This window comes from Sapajus apella, unplaced genomic scaffold (genome assembly GCF_009761245.1).
Source record: "Sapajus apella isolate SASKATOON/1434 unplaced genomic scaffold, GSC_monkey_1.0 scaffold108, whole genome shotgun sequence".
Lineage (NCBI taxonomy): Eukaryota > Metazoa > Chordata > Mammalia > Primates > Cebidae > Sapajus > Sapajus apella.
In genome coordinates, this window is record NW_022437048.1 from 865,604 (window position 1) to 885,791 (window position 20,188).

Sequence of the window (20,188 nt, forward strand, 5' to 3'; positions counted from 1 at the left end):
GTTATTTCTAGAATTTCTTTCTTAATAAGTCTTATTATCAGGTAAATGTATATATTTATATAAAGAAATATAATGCTCTGTCTCTACATCAACTTAAGAACTTGTTCCAGGTAATTAGGTCACTGAATTTAATTCTAAATTAATTGTTAGTATTTATTTTAAAAACAGATTTGAAACTACAACTTCAGATTTTATATTTAGAACGACTCTAATATTAAACATTGAAATAAATGTGACCTATACATACATATAAGAAAAAGTGGCAAAAAGAAGTAAGATAATTACTTATTTCTTATTCCAGTTTAGGGCTGCAGGTGGCTGGTGCCTATCCCAGCAGCTCAGGGCACAATGTGGGAACCAGCCTTGGCCAGGACACCATCCCATTGCAGGACACATTCACATGCACACCCACATTCACTTGGACTGGGGCCATGTAGGCACACCAATTCACCTAAAGGGTATATCTTTATATATAGAAGGAAACGCACACGGACATGGGGAGAACCTGCATGCTCCACATAGACAGTGGCCCTGGCTGTGAGTTGATATATTTGTTTTTCTTATCAACATTATAACAAAATGATGTTGAACAAAATGATGTTATTCCAGGAACATTTGTACTTCATGAAGTGCTGATAAATTTGTAAAAACTCACTCTGCCTGAGGTAGAACAGATTTGCAATATTTGTATACTGATGTGGTGTAAATACTCCCTCCATGCCAGTTGTAAGCTACTAACATGGTCTCATCCAAGTAGAAATGTTCTGAAAATATGCTAGCTGGTAGAGGCTGGTTGGAGCACACCAGCACACACAGCTCATCATCCAGAAGCAGCAAGAATCACAGAACACCAGAATGGTATTTTAAAGGCACAGCTGAAGCACCAATATGAAGTCAAGATTCTGAAAGGATGGGTGCCACTGTTCATGTTGCAGCATATGTATTGTCAGAGACTTCCATGTTCTGCTGCATTCCCAGTGACTATTGCCAGAAAACACAGCAAGATTCCATTGAACTAACAGTTACAAATTACTCATGCAAATAGATCAGCAGAAGAGAAGTCACCATGATGGCAAGGAATAAATGATATTGAGTGGCAGGAAGCAGTTGGACTTACAGTTGGTGCAAAGAGAAATATGCGTGAAACCCCCAAGAATGAGTAATTAGATCAGACCACCAGTTAAGCCACCACAACCTGCCAAGATCATAGTGAGGGGAATTCAGAGTGGATAAAGGGATTAGGGGGAGGATAAGGACCAGGTGAGATCCTCAGGTCAACTATAGCTATAGGCTGCAGTTCATCTAGTAACCTGCCTCTTCTGAATTCTTTCTTAAGAGGAAGTGGCAACAGAACCATGAAACAGATGCTCTCTGAACCTGTGTGAAATAGGTCTCTCATGGTAAGAGGATAAAGCATGGCAACCACAAAAATTTGTCTCTCAGCTCTTCACCTGCAGAGATAGTAATTGGCCAACAACCCTAGCTGCTGTGCTCTGAAGCCCTTCATCACATGTGCACCTGCATAAAATAAGCTTTCAGGCAATTATGGAGCATGGCAGGGATAATAAGACACTTTTACACGGCATTTCTCCTAAGTAGCTTGCACTCGATCATCCTTCCTTCCTTCCATCTCTACTGTACCTGGGGACATATCTTTGTCACAGTCTGACATCTCTCCCAACTTCCCTTCATCCCTCCTTGATTTTTCTCAGGAACATTTTCCTTAATATCTAATTCTTTCCTGTTGACATAGGCTTCTTGGATGGCCTAGATTAGCCTATGGATTATGTCATACCCATACAGACTGTTTGTGTATTATCTAAATTCATCCTTATCACAAACCTACAAGATAAAAATTATTATACACATTTCACAGATGAAATACCTCAGGTTCCAGATAATTAGAAGGTTTAAGAAATTGCCCAGCTTTGGCCAGGTGTAGTGGCTCATGCCTACAATCCTAGCACTTTGGGAGGCCAAGGTGGGCTGATCACGTGGTCAGGAGATTGAGACCATCCTGGCTAACACAGTAAAACACCGTCTCTACTCAAAATAGGAAAAATTAGCCAGGTGTCATGGTACGTGCCTGTAGTTCCAGCTACTTGGGTGGCTGAGGCAGAATTGCTTGAACTCAGGTGACAGAGGTTGCAGTGAGCCGAGATCATGCCAGTGCACATCACCACCCCTCAACACATATCAAAGAAAATAATTTTGGAGAGGTTTGAAGGTTACCCTAAAGAATTATATTAATTTGCACCATAAATATATATATGTGAATGCCACCCTACAGAATCATATTTATTTGCACCATAAATAAATCTATATTTACATATCTATATTTATATTTATATAAATTATTATGTATTATGCCTTATATATCTTTCCCCAGAATTAGAATGAGCTATTTTGGAAGATAGTGCATTCTTCATCACAGATGTGAAAATGTAGGCTTGGAAACTAAGCTGCAGGAAGATTAGAAAGATTATAGAGACAATTCAAGCATCAGCTATGTATTTCCATGAATTAAGTTCTATCTAGGGCTTGAGTACCTATGTTACTAGGCATTTACTTGAAATTTCACATATAAGAGCTGCTAATACTAGATATGAAACTCCCTACAAACGACTAGAGTTTATGAATATATTTCTGGAAGTAAACTCAGATGACATAGAAATAATGTCAGATACATCAGTTTTATTCCAAGATTTCTTTCCTGTTTTCAATAGCCATTGAAGATATATAAAATATGTATTTTTCTTAGCATATCAATCTTAGATCAGTAGACTTCCAGAGATTAAAGAGATCTTGGAAATCTTCTATTGAAGTCTATCCTCTTAATAATCACCGAAACTGACCAAGAATTGTAGAATCCAAGATGAATGGTTTTAAGTCCAAGATTTTTGTTTTGTTGTTGTTAAACAGCAAGGTACAGAAATTTTGAGCTGAAGTACTGATAATATTTTATGTGCCACTTTTTCAAAACTGTAAGAATCTTCATGAGGATAGTAGTTCCTAAAATAATTACTTACATCTGAGGGCAGCATTATCCTTAAAAGATGAATATACTTTGGTCCGAGACACTCATTTTCGATTGTGCTGAGGCTAAGGAGTTGAGTAGTTTGCTTACCATCAAATTTTAGTAATTTGCAGTACTTGGATGAGAACTAAATTCCTCATACCCCTTCTTTAGTTAGTTACAACATGCTGGCTGTTTTAGCATGAAAAGATGTAACTATATATATATATACACATACATATAAAACTTATACTGCAGATATATATATATATATATATATATATATATATATATCTTGCACATCAGAAATGAAATAAAGAATAGAAAGAGGAAGAGAGGCACACCCAGTACAAAGCTAGTTGACATTTTCTGGAGTCAAACAGTCTTTCTGCTTTACGGGTAAGGTCTGGGCCAACAGAAGCAGTAATAAAATGACTGGATTAAAACTGGCCAGAAAAATAAAGCACAGAACCTGATTGCCTAGAACCAAAAAGGACAAAAATACTTCTAATATAAGAAGATTTAAAAAGATTACTTAAATTAGCTTTTAAAATATTTTGGAATCTAGGTACTTAGTAGAATCTATACAGTCATATATTCTGCAATAAATATAGGAGAAAGACCTTGTCACTAAAAATTAAAATGAAACAAAATGAAATTTTTAGTTTTTATTTTAGCTTCTGAAAAATGTTGACATTTGAAGTGTTTACTATCAATAAATAGGTTTCTACTGACTACATGGTATTATCTTTGCTTCTGAGCTTGAATCAGAGTTCATGGTCTGGTATTTACCTAAATTCACCTTAGTCGTTCTAGTTTATTTTTATTATTGTTGTTATAGGTTTTCTTTGTGATGGAAGAGGTAATCCTAAATCAAAAGAAATCTGCTGCTGCATTTTGCCCTCCTGACACAGAAGAAGGTCTCCTCTGTGAGATTTAGATTTTCCTGAATATCTTGGCAATGTAATATTTTCATGGTGGCAAAGCCCTTTAAGAATCAGATATCATCTGGAATGTAGAGATTATGGAATATATCATTTGAAATTGCCAAATCAGTACTTCTACTTTGTTTTCTGAGAATTTTTTTCCAAAGAAATATTTAGTGATAGTGATCATTATATACAGTTTATTTGTCATGTTTCTTGGATATAAAATTTGGACAGAAATTAGGGCATAGAAAATTTAGTGCTGTGTCTTAAAACTAAAATGCCAATGATGAGCTAGCTGAGAAAGTAACAATGCCTGTGTTGGACATTGTATCACAGAAAGATATTTTAGAATGATCTTTAATTATAAGATCATTTTCTGTAAACCTCATTTAGATTCTTAGAAAACAAAGTGGAAGACATAATATTACCTTTTTTCTTCCTTAAAATTTCCTGAAATGTTAAATAAGCAATTTCTTGTGTTTTTCTAAATAGTTTGAAATAAAGTTATCTGGAAGAATAGCAAGACACTCAAATGGCTGAAATTAGGGGTAAAAAAAGTAAAAAGGAATAATGAAAATCACAATGTAAGCACTATAAAAGTAAAAATAGATGATACTATAAAAAAGTGATTAAGCATTAGATAAATGAACTTTTATTCACTTGTCTATGCAACTTTATAGTGCCCCTACAAAGAGCATTGTCATTGACTCAACACTTTGATTATGAGATTAGCCAATGAGATTTTAACAAACATGTTGCAGGCTGAGATGTAATTGGGTTCTTTCTTGCCCTTCAGCCATTTTGCAAATGAGATCATGTTTGGGCAAGCTGCTGGTCTCAGGAGGAAAGTAAGAGACTTGTGGAGGAGAGCCAAGGCATACTGACCCACTGACCCCCAGGAAGATAAGAAAGCCTAGTCAAGATAAACACAGTTATGAACATTCACCTAACATCAGTGTATAATTTTGTCTGTGACAGATACAACTGTATTAGGCATAATTCCTGATTATGTGGATGATCTGCTGCACAGCTAGGAAAGACTAATAATTCTGAGTGACAGTATCAGAATTCAAAATATTTCAAGTGTGAGTAAAAGTTAACCAGGCAAATAAAGGACAAATGTTTCCCTTGAGTGAAGTAAACACATGGTTGAAGCCAGTAAGAGGCTCACTGCCAGAATGGATTAAAATACTTTCACAAAAATTAAAGGGAAGAATGGCATTGAAATCAGCTTTCAGATAAGTTAGAAATAAAACCATGCAGTGCTCCGCAGGGCATATTATCATTTTGCATTTATCTGAAGAATAGAAAGTAGTAAATAGGTCTGGTCTTAGTCTAGACTAAGATCAAGATCAATCTAGAGTAATCATATATTGAATTGAACATTTTATATTTTATATTAAATTAGAAAGCTGATGTAGGATTATTGGTTGGAAATGAAAGGGAGGTAGGAGACTGATACAATTGGAGACAGTGTGTTGCTCTGATACAAAAATTTTGGAGAATCGGATTGAAATTTCTGGTATGACTTTTATTATTTCTGTGATGTTAAGAAAGTCATTTAACTTCTCTAAACCTCAGTTTCTTAATTGTAAAACACTTATAATAATAGCAACCCTCTGACAGAGGGTTGTTAAACATAAGTATAAATATATGTTACCAGAATTGAATGATACTTTTGCCATGGTCCTGCCCCTAAAATCATAAAGCTGAAGATAATATATACTATTTTCCCAGAATTGGAAATGCCAGTCTGTGCTCCCCTCTCCAAACCAAGTAAGCAAGGCATAAAGAAAACCAATTGTAGTAATTTTAGGTGATTACAAGAACGGGAGACTTATTGTCATCCTGTGTGCTTGCTGAGAAGCGGGAATCCAGAACTCCTATTTGCTGTTGCAATCAAGGAAGAATATTAGGAAGTCATTCTTGGGAAAGCTGATGTGTGACCCTGGCTTTTCTTCTAGGAAAAACTGAAGAAGGCTGGCTGCAGCAGCCTGCAATGGATATCTGCAAAAAGAAGGCACTGCTAGTGCATCCAATAAGAATGTGTTTCCAGTAAAGTGGACACAGAGCTGGAACTGTAGAAGACTGTGAGGTAAAGAACAGACAGCAAGTGAGAGGAATTACGGAAAGTCAGAATACATCTTCCTCCTCTAGGGGCCTTGCAGAGAAAAGGGCTTCATCACGGGTCTTTGGAAGAGCTCAGACAGATAACTCACTTGAGAACTAATGCCTGGGCAATTTGTCCCATGGCAGGCATCAATAGCCTCACATTATGATAGCAATCATGCCCCTTCTTTTCTACCTCTACCCAGATCCTGAAGAATCCCGATAGAGACTTTGGCAGAGGAGGAGAAGCAAATGTCTGACCATACTTGTTTCACACTGTAGGTACCTGCGGTTTGGCTAGGCCTGAAGTTGTGGAAAACACCTTGAAATGAATGTGGGATTCACTTTGAGGTTGGACTAGAATTTTTAAATTGGAAAGTGAGTGTTCATTACTGGTATTGTTGTTGTTTCAACAAAATTCAGCTGGAAAGCGATATAGTATCTGTCTGGCTAACCCTGAAGGCATGAAAGAGGGAGATTTTATAGAGCATGAATGACAGAAATAATGGGAGGGAAAAAAGTTTCAAATAAGCACATTATTAAATTAAAACTGTTCAATATACTAGTTTTACAAAGAACTAATGAAATATTAGTTGGTAAAGCACTTAAGACAGTGTATGTTACATGGTAAGGGCTCCATAAATTTCAGCTGCTTTTACAATTGTTGTTTTTCAAAGGAAAAATATAAAATTTCCATATGATCCAAAATAGAAAGGGCTGTATTGAATAGTAATGATGGAAAATTACAAAGGGAAAGATTAAAGAGCCATGTGTCAGGCATCACATAATAAACTTTGTGAACTTGAACAGAAGATTCTTTCATGATTCTTTTAATTTTAGGATTCTATTATTTTAAGCATGAATTATTTTTCATTGTGGGCAAAATCTGTTTTTTCTCCCAAATTATATAAACAATACAACTCTTCTTACACTTTTTAATTTAAAGAAACATAGACTACTCCTTTTTATCCTCTAAGAGCATCCACTATTAAATCAATATCATTCATCCTTTTGGTTTGGAGTATTAGCTGCCTTTATCAAATGCAAATCATAAAAACTTGCCTGTCAGTATTCATTCTTTGATGGCTCTTTCTTTATCTTTGAAAATGATACTGACATGAATTGAGTGAAACATCACTATAGTACAGCTAAAACTGTGTGGCAAGGGACTGAGATTTTATATAACTGTAACTTACTATCCTTTGTACTAACTCATTTTGAGCTTGTGCAGAAAGGATATTCCAACAACACAAAACATATCAGAGGGTAAGCAAAGTATTTCATTTTTTAAAGCAACTGTCACTTTCAGAAATGAAAAACATCGTAAGTGTCTTGACTCAGAAAACAAAGCATTTCATTGTCAAGTTGAGAAAGAGTAATTCCATACTCACATCTTGATTGGTCATCTCCCAGTAGGGTCTCTCTCCATAAGACACAACTTCCCACATTACTATCCCATAACTCCAGACATCACTGGCAGAGGTAAACTTTCGGAAAGCTATTGCTTCTGGGGCAGTCCATCTGATTGGAATTTTTCCTCCCTAAAATTGAAAAAGATTTTAAAAACATCCTACATACTTCAAATGTATCTAGGGACATTGTTGCCTCACTGAAAAGATCTAGACAGAGATGTAGCATTCTTAAGTGAATCTGTTTGACAGCACACAGTCTCTTTTCACATCTCTCAGCCCATAAGCAGTTGTAGACTAACTACTAATTGGCTGTCTGGAAAGTCTCTAGTTTAAATTCTGTGTGACTACTGAAGTAGGTACAGAATCCACATCTCAATTACAGTCCTCAGTGTGGCAGCTCTAAGTAAGGGAAAGCAGGCACTCAAGCAAACCAATAAAGTATACTCTCATGACTTTCGTAGAGAGAGTAAAGGACTCAAATTCCCTGGGTACTTCCTTTCTTTAATACAGAAATTGTAAGTGGAAATTATAGGTTGATGAATGTGACCCTGAGCTGTTTAGCAGTTAATAAGACAAGCATTAACATTGGAGATATATATATATATATATATATACACACACACCCACATATATATATATATTTATGTATATATGCATATATGTAATGGGAGGGAAAATATATATAATTTTTATATATATACACACATATATAATATATATAAATATATATGCAATTATATATATGTATACACACATATGTATATATATTATATGTATATATCATTTTGCTTTATCTTATTTTATTGTATTTTGAGACAGAGTCTTGCTCTGTCTCCTAGGCTGGAGTGCAATAGCACAATCTCCATTCACTGCAACCTCTGCCTCCCTCCCAGTTTCATGAAATTCTTGTGCCTCAGCCTCCCGAGTAGCTGGGACTACCGATGCGCACTCTCATGCCTGGCTAATTTTTTTATTTTTAGTAGAGATGGGGTTTCACCATGTTGTCCATGCTGGTCTCAAACCCCTGACTCAAGCAATCCACCCACCTTAGCCTCCCAAAGTGCTGGGATCACAGGCGTGAGCTACTGCACTTGGCCTAACATTGGATATATTAAAACAAAGTTATACATTCCCTTGATGTTGTATTAGTATTTTATTATTTTTATTTATTATACTTTAAATTCTGGGGTACGTGTGCATATCATGCAGGTTTGTCACATAGGTATACACATGCCATAGTAGTGGTTTGCTGCATCCATTGCCCCGTCATCTACATATAGGTATTTCGCCTAATGCTATCCCTCTTCAATCCCCCCACCTCCTGCTATTTCTCTCCTAGCCCTCAACCCCCCAGGCCCCAGTGTGTGATATTCCCCTCACTGACTCTGTTATTTCTTTTAAACTTGCTTTTCTCTTTTCCTCTGTTGTTATATTTTTGTTTTCGTTTTTGTTTGGTTTTACTGTTTAAGAGGAGGGTATCTTGTTTGACTCAACCAAATTAAAAATTATTGAAATTGGATTGGGGGAAAATCCTACCACATTATCAAGTCTGGTTTTTTTTTAATGGCATGAAAATTGATTTGGTAGACTTTCTCTTAGTTCATAAAATAAGCACTTTTATATCATGCCTCTTTTAGGGTGAAATTCTTTTTCTCTTAACTTTTAAAAGCAGTCAAACCCAGATAAACCAAATATTTTATCTGCCATCAAATATATATTGAGCGAGAAAGAGGTGAAAATTTTCAGTATTTTCTTGTGAAAAGCCTAACATATGTCTTCCCATTTTGCAGGAAAGGAAAGATTGAATTTACATAGCAAGGGAAAAAATGGACTTAAATTGCTGTTTATGAACCAAAGTTTCAAGATATATAAGGAAATAACACTTTGGGGTCATACTAAAAATTATTTTGGGAATTGAAGTTAGCTTTGAATTATTTGCTCTTTAGATATATTGTAACACCATTTGAAGAAGACTTACCTGAAACATTAAATATTCATAGACAAGATAGCATCATGATTCCTAGCTATGCATAGATATTCTGTAATGTCTTAATATTCATTTTAGAATTGTAATTTGTTGATTATATTAAACCTTAGCCCATAGTTTTTCTCCAGGTCCTCTGACCATCCTTTGCATCTTCAATAAATCTGAAGTTTCTTATCTTCTCATCTCTCAGTATATAGATTTTCCACAGGCTGCCACTATACCCCATTTCAGAGGACTAAGCCTTGAGAGTTTCAGGTTCTCTGTCTCACTTCATCCTGAAGCATAACACACTAACACAAATCTAGAAAAATCTACTTTTTGCACTTAACTAAGATACCAACCAGTCACACTGACAATGGACTTTTTTTTTTTTATAACTTCAATCTTGCTCAGGCCAAGTTTATTAAGTGCAACTCTATTTCCAAGATAATTATTAATCGAGCTTTCATGTAATGCAAATAATTACTATGATAGTTAGGTCTAGAAAGGAAAGATACCCCCTAATTACTTTATTTATTAAGCTGACCATTGGAAGTCTTTTTTTGCTTTGATAAGTAACTTTTGCCCTTCAGCATAGTACAACTTCCCACGAATCACAAAGCAAAAATGTTTCTAAAAACCCTTATAATCTAAAGAAATGTTATTGTTAGACTACCAGTGGATGCAATTTTTAAAAGTTCAAATAAATAAGAGCACATATATATATTATTTAGAGAATGAAAGATATCAAATTGCATAGGGAAAAGGAAAGAATGACAAATCTCTACTTCACAAGGGTTTCAGACATCGAGGATATCTAATTTACTGACATTGAACATATTTAGAATTAAGCAGATATTGTTTATCATGAGGAATTCAAACTCAATATGATCTCTCATATTAGAGATCACCCATAAGATTCTGTTGTAGCAATATCCACAGTTTTTCACAGAAATAGATGTCAATTATATAACATATGAATTGAGCAAGCAATTACATTGCCATAAAAGTGTTGACTTACGTGAAATATGACAATATGAGTTAGTGATCAATTTTCCATAGTGAGGACTTAAGTTTTTAATTATGCATTACAATACCTTCAGGAAATCAAAACTTTTTGATAGAATAGCTCTTTTTTTCCCACAATGTAAATCCTTAAAAGGTAGGGGCCAGATATTTCTGTATTTACTTTACAAGTGAGGACAGTATAATGCAAAAGCTGAAACTACTGATAATATTATATATGTTTACATATTCATATGTATGTGTATATATACACACAATTTTTAATGTAGGAGATTTTGTATTTAACTCTTTTCTTCTAAATTTTGCAATCTGTATCCATTCTGAAGTAAGAGATTTTATTTTTAGTATCTTCAGGAAAAATGAATTATTGAGACTCAGGTATTCTAAAGTTAATATTTAAATTTGCTGGTACATAAAAGGAAGAATTTTCTTGGTTTCAATTTTCTCTCCCTCACTCTCTCTCTTTTTGATTTTGTTGCAGGAATGCCCTTTTAGCTATTTCTTTTAGAATCTTTAAAAATTAAATGCCTCTGGTCTAGTGATTCAGAAATGCACTCTGTTAGATCTTACCCTTGTGGTGTAGGCTGCCTCAGGATCGTCTTCCAGTACCCGGGAAAGTCCAAAGTCAGACACTTTGCACACAAGGTTACTGTTGATTAAGATGTTTCTAGCAGCAAGGTCTCTATGCACATAGCCCATGTCAGAAAGGTACTTCATTCCTGCAGCGATGCCTCTCAGCATGCCAACAAGCTGAATCACAGTGAACTGCCCATCGTTTTTCTGTAAAGGCAATGTAGAAACATCAGTCTAGCAACACCGATCACTGGGGGAAAATATGAGTGGTCTTTATTCAATGCCCAAAATTGATACCATCAATCACTAAAATTCATAGGCAGTTTCTATCTGAAGGAGAATGGGAAATGTTAGAAAGTATATGGTTAACTTGGCAATGTTTCTCTTTCCTCTGCTTGGTCACAGCAAAAGGTTTTGAAAACTCTGGTGAAAAAGTCTCACGTAGTTGCCTTTTTCTGCACCGTAACTCCTTTATTCTCAGTCATCACAGGGCTTTATTCACACTCCAACCTATTACCTGCCTTGGGTCAACACTGTACTATTTTGAGGTGATTTAAAATAAGCTAGCTGGATAGACATATTAAGGTAAAGAAGAGACGCCCAGAAGCGATAAGGGAGTTTCTGCAACAGCAATTGCGAGATGGGTGACTGGGCAATGACCAGGAAAAGGTTAGCAATTTTTGGAAGTTTGTCATCTTTGTCAAGGGCACTGAACTTATTGCAGTTACACAAACTCATAAAGCTCAACGGACGGCTACTTTAAAATAAAGGAATGATGTGACTCTAAGAGACTGGAGAACTTAAAGGTGTGGTTAAAAAATTTGGTAAGATAATTTGGTAGAATCTGGTGTTTGGAAGGAAAATTTGATTTTCAGTGGACCGTTATCAGAGTCATTGCATAGGCTCCTCTTACAATTGTTATCAATGCCGCAATGCTGTCACTTTTTTCTGCCAATGGTAATGAGCACTATATTAAAGTTACAAACTGCCAGCCTATATGCTTAATCAGGCCTGCAAATATGTTTCATAGTCTAACACAAGCTATTTACTAATCAAGTGGGTTGCCAACATTTAAAATTTAGAGATTTGCACATAAAAAGATCTTTTATCTTAGCCTGAAATCCTCTAGATCTAATATTAGCTACTGTCGATTACCACATGACCTCTGCTGGTACAAGTAGGGACTGGTCCTCAGGTGGATTAGGAACACTTAGACTCCAACTTGACACCTTCATTAATGACTTGCCTGGGCTATTTAGACATGTTTTTGCAAATTAACACATACATAAAAATTTAGGGGCATATAATTAGGATTTGTGTGAGTTTTCTGAAAAAGAAAATTTTCAAACCAATATTCACTTTGGAGTATAATTATTGTGGCTCTATAAATTTCTATTCTATTAAAAACTCAAGCTTTAAAGTGGCCCAATTTCAACTTTAACATCACAGCCAATATATAGATAACGCCTTGAATAACTAAATTATTCTGAAATCCTACCTTTAAAAATGTATCTAAAGAGCCATTCTCCATATACTCTGTCACTATCATCACTGGTTTACCTGAAAAGAAAACAGAGTGATATAATTGGCTGCTCTTTGATTTTGCATTCTTATCTGGGAAAAGCTTACCTAGAAATTTTTATTAGTGTCCAAACTACATATATATAATGTATATATATATATATTCATTTAAAAATGTCCTCTTTGAGTAAGAAGCAAATTCCTGATATAATGATATCTTACTATTGTGGGTCAGTCAGTGAGAAAAATGTGTCACAAGGTGAACAACAGATTGATATTTAAGATTCATACACACACACATACACACACACACACATACGCACACACACACACACACGCACACACACACCCTTGCCAATATCGTAATTTATGCAGAAAATGTGTTTAAGGATAATTCTATGGGTTTTAGGATAAATTCTATTTTAATAGAAGTAGTAATATAACCTATCCAATAATATTCAGCAAAACACTGGGAACATATTCATCTTTCTCATTCTCACAATTCCAAATAAAAACTCCCGTCCTATCTTACTGCCTTGTTTATGATGCCTTGAATGTATACTGTCTTTTTCCTACCTTTACCTCTATGTTTCTGTAACTCCTTTCCTTATGACTACCTGCCTTTCCTCTCTCTGCCACACACTTACAATCTCTATTAACCCCATTTTTTATTTTTTATTTTTTAAAGCTCTGTTCTCATTGCTATGTGAAAACTTTCCTTAGCAACCATTATTTATGATGAAAAGAGTTCTCCTCCTTCCATATCTGACATTGACATGCAGCCTAGAGGTTAGCTGGAAAAACTCTGGAGCCATACTTCTTAGATTTTCATCCCAGAACAATCACTCACTACTATGTGATCCTGGGCAAAGTCAATTCTTACCTCTGTGCCTCAGTTTTCTCATCTGTAAAATGAGGATAGCAATAGGATCTGCCTCATAGTCTTTTTGTCCATAGTCACATGGTTATCCAAGGCACTAAAAATAGTGCTTATTGCTCAGCATTTGCTATTCAAGGATTTAACATTTTAAAAATAAATTTTATCAACTTTGTACCTGTATGTTGGCTTCCTTGCTAGATGTAAGTTGACTAAGAACGGATCAACTTAATCCCTATAAAATTGTGACATTTTGTAAGATGAAAACAGCAAGATAAAAAATTATTGCTATAGAAGAGAATATCTAGAACACAGTTGTTAGTTTTATCATTCCACATTTTCACTGTATTTTAAGACACGCTCCATTGCTCCTTAATAGAAACACATGATGTAAAACTTAAGTGTTAATTTAAAGTATTTTGAGTTAAGAAAAAGGAGACCTATGACAATAAAATTACCATATATGTCAATTAATTAACCTTTTAATTTATAAAGAGAAACAAAGACTATACAATTGTGAAATGCATTATAATTAATTTAATGACATTCTTCAGAAAAGTGCCTGTATTTTACTGGATAATTGATTGACTCAGGTCATAGAATGACAGCTTGCATATTTATGCATATCACTTTATACAGAAGTGCAAATATAGATATAGAACTTTTGATGATTACATATGAAAAAGAAATAAATGGGAAGAAAAAAGAATTTTTCATTCCCAGATCACTTAAAACTCACTGTTTATAATGAGGTAGGACAAGTCTGTCTAATTCTCACTTAATTATCTTCTTATAAAATACTTTAGAGACAATATTTCTTTAAATAGAATGTGACAAATGTATTGCAAAGGCAGACACATTTCCTTATCCTCTAAAGTTTATAAAAGTTGTAAAAAAGCTTGTCTAAAATAATTTATTTGACACAGGTTTGTACCTGCCCATGTTAGGTGAGAGATCACATATGCAGAGATGTGCATTTTGGAGGTAATTTAATCTGCACCTTTAAGAGTGAAGGGGTCACTGGTGTAATAAAATGTGTCCAGAGCTCCAGGAAGAGAAGAAGCACATGTCTATCCATATTGTGAAGAAACAGCCCATCAAGTTGGTCAGAGCTCTGATTTTTTTCTTTTTTGAAATTATAGTCACAGGAGATGAGGTGGCAAATACTGACTTTAAAACTAGATAGAAATGAAATTTCTTAGTAGATAATTATTTAGATAGATATAAATAATTATTTAGATTGTATTTTTAAATGGTTCTGAGAACACAACAGGAAAAAAATGATAATAATCTTTTTTTATTCTTATTATGATTTTAATCTACAATCTTGAATAGACAATGCTTGCAACTTAAAGTTGAATTATCTTGTCAAACTCTTTTTAAAGAACCTAAGGCAAACTCTAAAATAGACACAATTCTGATTTGGGCCCTTTTTGTCCCATTCTCACATCTCAGAGCCTATTTCATATCCATCTGAAGTCCTTTTCTTTCCAGAGTACAAAACTAATATACCTCTCCCAGGAGAGATAGCCCCACTGTTTGGGCACAGGCACCTATATGTCAGCATTTATACCAGTGATAATGCCAAAGTATCCTGGATCACCCCGTGATATTAAGCATTATTCCATCATTTGCCCAATTTCAGGAATTTGAAAGTACTCAGCAAATAAACGGTTATGCACATAAAGGGGACACATGGACAACTCCAGTGTCAACTTTCTACCAAAATTATAGAAAGATTTCAATCAATTTACAATGAATAGAGCCAAAAGGGTATGTACCTGACGAAGATCAGCCCTAATCTAACTAAAAGGAGGCCTAGATTTTCTGGAATCAGCTTATAATTCCAGAAATCCTCCCTGTGCGACTCTTTTACTTGGACTCTGACTGATCTCTCCCCTCATTTAAAAAATCTATTGAGAGGGTTATCGCATTATAATGAACCGAAAGAACTGAACTCCAGCAGACATCTGGAGAATATAGTCTCAGCTTTTCCTGCTTGGTACGTCTAAGCTCATATTACATGAACAGACACCTTGTGCTCCACTAATCTATGTTATCATTATCTCTTTTACCCCATGTCCTTTATGTTTGCAGGGCTTTTACTACATTTCTGCTTACAGCACTTTCGGTTTCTTTCCTCTTTCTTTGCCTAGAATTTTATTTTACTGCCTACTTTTTCATATTTTAGGCTTTCTTCCCAGATTTATGGGTCAGTGGTAAATACTACTGCTGCTCATCCAAAGTCTAGTGAGTCAGATTTGGATGGAATTCTCATATAACAATTATCTTTTTCTTGGGAAAATCTGTACCTTAAATTCAACCCCAAATTCATTGAACTTAGAAGACAGAATTTATATTCTAAAGAGAATGCACTGATCAGACAACTTATTAAAACTGAATAATATATATTTGGGGAAAAAAAGGAAGATGGGCACCTGACATTCATCCTGTAAGATTTTTCAGCTTAGAGTCACCTGATTTTAAAAGTCAGATAAATTATTTACGACAGCGTAGGTTGTGATGTGAAAAACAAAAACATTATTTGAGAAAGACAATAAGGACCTAAAGCACCTCTCATATTTTACATGATGGGGGAAAGCAATTAAAATGAATGTTTGCAAACAAGTATGATCTTCTTTTGTTGACAAGAATAGGACACTTCAGGACCCATTCGATTATTTTTCATGCTTGAGTCATTTTAATGCTAATTACATTTAGTTTGGCTTATGTTTTGTCTCAGTTCCTGCTAGCCTGCAAAAATGACATAGCAATAATTAACATGGCTTACTCTAACCCTTGTAAATTCAATAAAACTGTATAAATCATTTTCCATTATCCAGCTTGAAATACAAAAAGTAGATCTGCCAATATTTTGAAAGCGTGTTATCAAAATTCCATATAAAAAGAGCTCATAAAGCATGTCAAAACATGATTTTAATTACAGAAGAGAGTTTTATATTACTTTATATTATTTACTGAAGGCCCAGACCAGGGAGAGTTCATGAAGTGACAGAAATGCATTATTTGAGAAATTTACCTTTATTATTGATAACCATAAAAGAGCTCAAATTTATTGAGCATCTACTCTATATAAGGCACTGTTATTAATTGACATTAAAATTCTGTAACTGTGATATCATAATACGCTTTTTTGGAGAAGACAAGTAAGGGTCAGAAAGGTTCAATATATTATTTGAGCTGTCTAGATCAAATTATATAAGGAGTAAAGTTGAGAATCAAATTTATATCTATTTGAATATTAAGGCTATTTTCCTTTTTCTCATAGAGTGATGCCTATAAATTCAAAATATTTAATTTCATTTTAAATACTCACATATATTCATTTTTTGTACGTTAATACAAACTTGGGAATCACAAATATGTCATAACTAATTAGTCAACCATTGATGGCAGATCTAGTTCGGGAATTCACCTTCTGTCAATAAATATTTTTATGTATGCTCATTATCCATATATGATCCAAGCAGTCTTTTGTGAAAAATCCTGGATTATATTCATAAGAGGTACTTAAACTAGTTAAACCCACAGGAGCAAAAAGTAGAAAGGTAGTTTCCAGGAGCTATGGGGATAGGGAAGTGGGGGGATTGCTGTTCAATGAGCATAAAGTGACAGTATGCAAGATGAAAAAGTTCTGGAGATGTGCTGTACAATAGTGTTTTTGGGGCTAACAATACAGTGTGGTACACTTGAAAAAAAATTAAGGGTATATATCTCAACGTGTGTGTGTATGTTTTTTCTACAATTACGGAAAAATGAGGAGGTTTTCATTTTTGTTTTTCGTTTTTGTTTTTGTTTTTCAGACAGAGTATTACTCTGTCACTCAGGCTGGAGTGCAATGGTGCGATCTCAGCTCACTGCAACTTCCGCTTCCCGAGTTAAGTGATTCTCCTGCCTCAGGCTCTGAAGTACCTGGGATTACAGGCATATGTCACCATGCCTGGCTAATTTTTGTTATTTTAATAGAGATGGGGTTTCACCATGTTGTCCAGGCTGGTCTCAAACTCCTGACCTCGTGACCCACCTGCGCTGGCCTCCCAAAGTCCTGGGATTACAGGTGTGAGCCACTGTGCCTTGCCAGAAATGAGGTTTTTAAAATTTATTATGTGAATTTTTTGGTGCTAATGTCCATCACAAATCTCCAAAAGAGAACAGAATGTGTCCTTCCTGGTAATACAATTCTTTGCCATAAGACATCTCAAAGTTAGGTGAAACAAATTTAGGGAATGTTGATCTAGTCCTTGTTTCTCTGAGTATGGTCTCTGACAAGCAGCACGGACATGATCTGGGAACTTACTACAAATGTAAAATCCCAGTCCCCAATCAGATATATTGAAACATATTCTGCAATTTAGCAGTATCCCCAGAGACACGTTAAATTTTGTGAAACACTAAACTAGGCCACATCGCAAGACTTGCAGCTAAATCAAGGTTTATTATTTTCTTTGCATTCATACCATCTGCCTTTCTGAAACCATTAGCTCATCAAAACACATGATACGACTATCAGGGAGCATTTCATTTAGAAGCCTCATAATTCACTGGAAAATAATTGTCTCTGGGTTTCTCTTAGAAATATTTTTTAAGACTTACAAATGATTAAAAATAAACCTCTGCTTATACTTATAGACCTATAGTATTATTTCAGTATGCCATCTTATTTGCATTGTTTTCTATTTAGTATACTTATGTTTGTAGCTGTTTGATATTTCTTTTATACTTACCCCAACAGAAACTTGGGATAACATAAATATGGTGAATCAGTTTTTAATGGCTAATGGTCAACCATAAAATAGGATCTTGTTCTTGTAGTAGGAATGCTTATTAAAAGGGGAAAAAACAAAACAACAAAAATAAAAACAAACTGTGTGACAGTTATAACTTAGAAATGTACTCAGATATTTTAATTTTATTATGGTTCTTGTTTGCTGGCTAACATGTTGGGACAAGTCCTTTGTAAAGTTAAATAATTTCAGACTTGGGAAATAAGATAAAATCAAAATCTTGTATACCTCACCTGAGACAGGGGCATGGAAATGCAAAATGTCCCTATGGGTAGAAATTCCAAGCTTTCCGAAATGTCCTCTTTATTTCAGATTATTTACATTGATATAAACTTTCTCAATAGATGTTCATTTCTCAAATTGAAAAGAAACTAGAATTGTTCTTACATTAGTGAAGGTGGTTAATACAGTACTTAATTATGGTGTCAGAAGCTGTAGAATTTTCAGAAGAGATGGAGAATCTAAAAATGATCAAATCTGACCACTTTGATTTATTAATAATAAAAATAGCTTTAAAACAGTTTTATTTACTAACAGACAATCTGCAAGTCTGTAAAACTCTATGAACCTATTTTTATAAATGATTGAGATTTATATTCTTTCAGAGAAAACACTTGTAAATCTCTCATTTTTATTATGTATATATATATGTGTATATATATATATATGTATATGTATATATTAAACACCTGTATCTGCCTTAACAAAGGAAAACAAATACCAAATTAATGAGCTTGCTTCCATTTCTACCTCAGTTTTAAAGTTGTTTATGTGTATCATTGTTTATAACTGGTTCATATAATTTTATTTCTTCTTATGAAATGGAAGACATAAAATTCAAGTTTACTCATATTTGAACACTTTTCTTTTTACTTCTTAAGACTGAAGGTAAATCCAACTTGATGCACAACATCTGTAATCGTATGCTAATAGGCATCTCAAATTTAAGATGTTCACAACTGAACTACTGATTACCAAGCATAATCTTGCTCCTCTCAAAATTCCCATAATGCAACTCCCTTCTTTGAGGTATTCAGAACAATACCTCATTGACTCCTCTCTTTTTCTCATACTTCACATCCAATTCAAAAGGTTTACTGCAATTGCCTTCAAAATATCTACGAAATCCAACCACTACCCTCTACCATGTTAGATCATTACACTGACCTAATCCATATGATGTGTGAACAATGTCAAGTAGCTTCAGCGCCTCCCTGCTTCAACACTGGGTCCTACCATCTCTTCTTAACCCAACAGCATTTCTGGTCCTGTTAATGTGTAAATCAAATTCTGTTCCATCTTAGCTCTAAGTCTTCAAAGTTCAGATTAAAAGGTGGTCTTTGCAGGGACCAAAGAGTCTTTACATTACAGGTTCTCCTACTACATCTTTAATTTAAATCTTTACTGAAGACTCCTCTCAATCATTGCACTGTAGCAACAGTGGGCTTTTTGCTGTTTGTTGAACATTCCAGGCAAGCTCCCTTAGAGCATTGCTACTCCCTCTTCCTGTAACAGACTGCCGCCAAATGTCTGTAAGGCTCAAACTTTTAATTTGTTCAAGTCTTATCTAAGTGAAATAGAAACCATTCACTCTCAACAGAAGCAACCCCTAATCTCCTTACTCAGCTTGATTTTCTCCATTTAACATTATTATCTTAAGTTATTTGTTCATTTAATTTCTGTCTCCATCACCTAAAAAGGTAAATTCTATAAAGGCAGAAACTCAGTCGGTTTAATCTCTGCTGTAGCCCCAATGATTATTAAGAATAGTCATAGATTAGGTGATCAACTACTATTTTTTGAATAAAGGAATGTTTTCGGTCAAGCATGTGCAAAATGATTAAATATGAGGTTGCTTATATCTACTATTTAGGAGTTTGGATTTTGGAGTCAGAGAGAGCTGTTTTAAAATCTGGCATTTCTCCCATGCTAGTTTTATGATATTGAATAAGGT

General features: G+C 34.6%; 1 protein-coding gene across 7 annotated transcripts in view; it reads right to left on the minus strand.

Annotated features, from left to right (window-relative positions):
* The window catches only part of EPHA5 (EPH receptor A5), a 353,202-nt gene that overhangs the window by 19,191 nt on the left and 313,823 nt on the right, over window positions 1-20,188 (minus strand). For all 7 annotated transcript variants that reach the window (XM_032259288.1, XM_032259285.1, XM_032259284.1 and 4 more), the window contains 3 exons: window positions 12,530-12,591; window positions 11,029-11,238; window positions 7,446-7,595 (listed from right to left, as the gene is read on the minus strand). In XM_032259288.1, coding sequence (XP_032115179.1) covers window positions 7,446-7,595; window positions 11,029-11,238; window positions 12,530-12,591 — 422 coding nt within the window. The remainder of the gene's footprint in view (window positions 1-7,445; window positions 7,596-11,028; window positions 11,239-12,529; window positions 12,592-20,188) is intronic.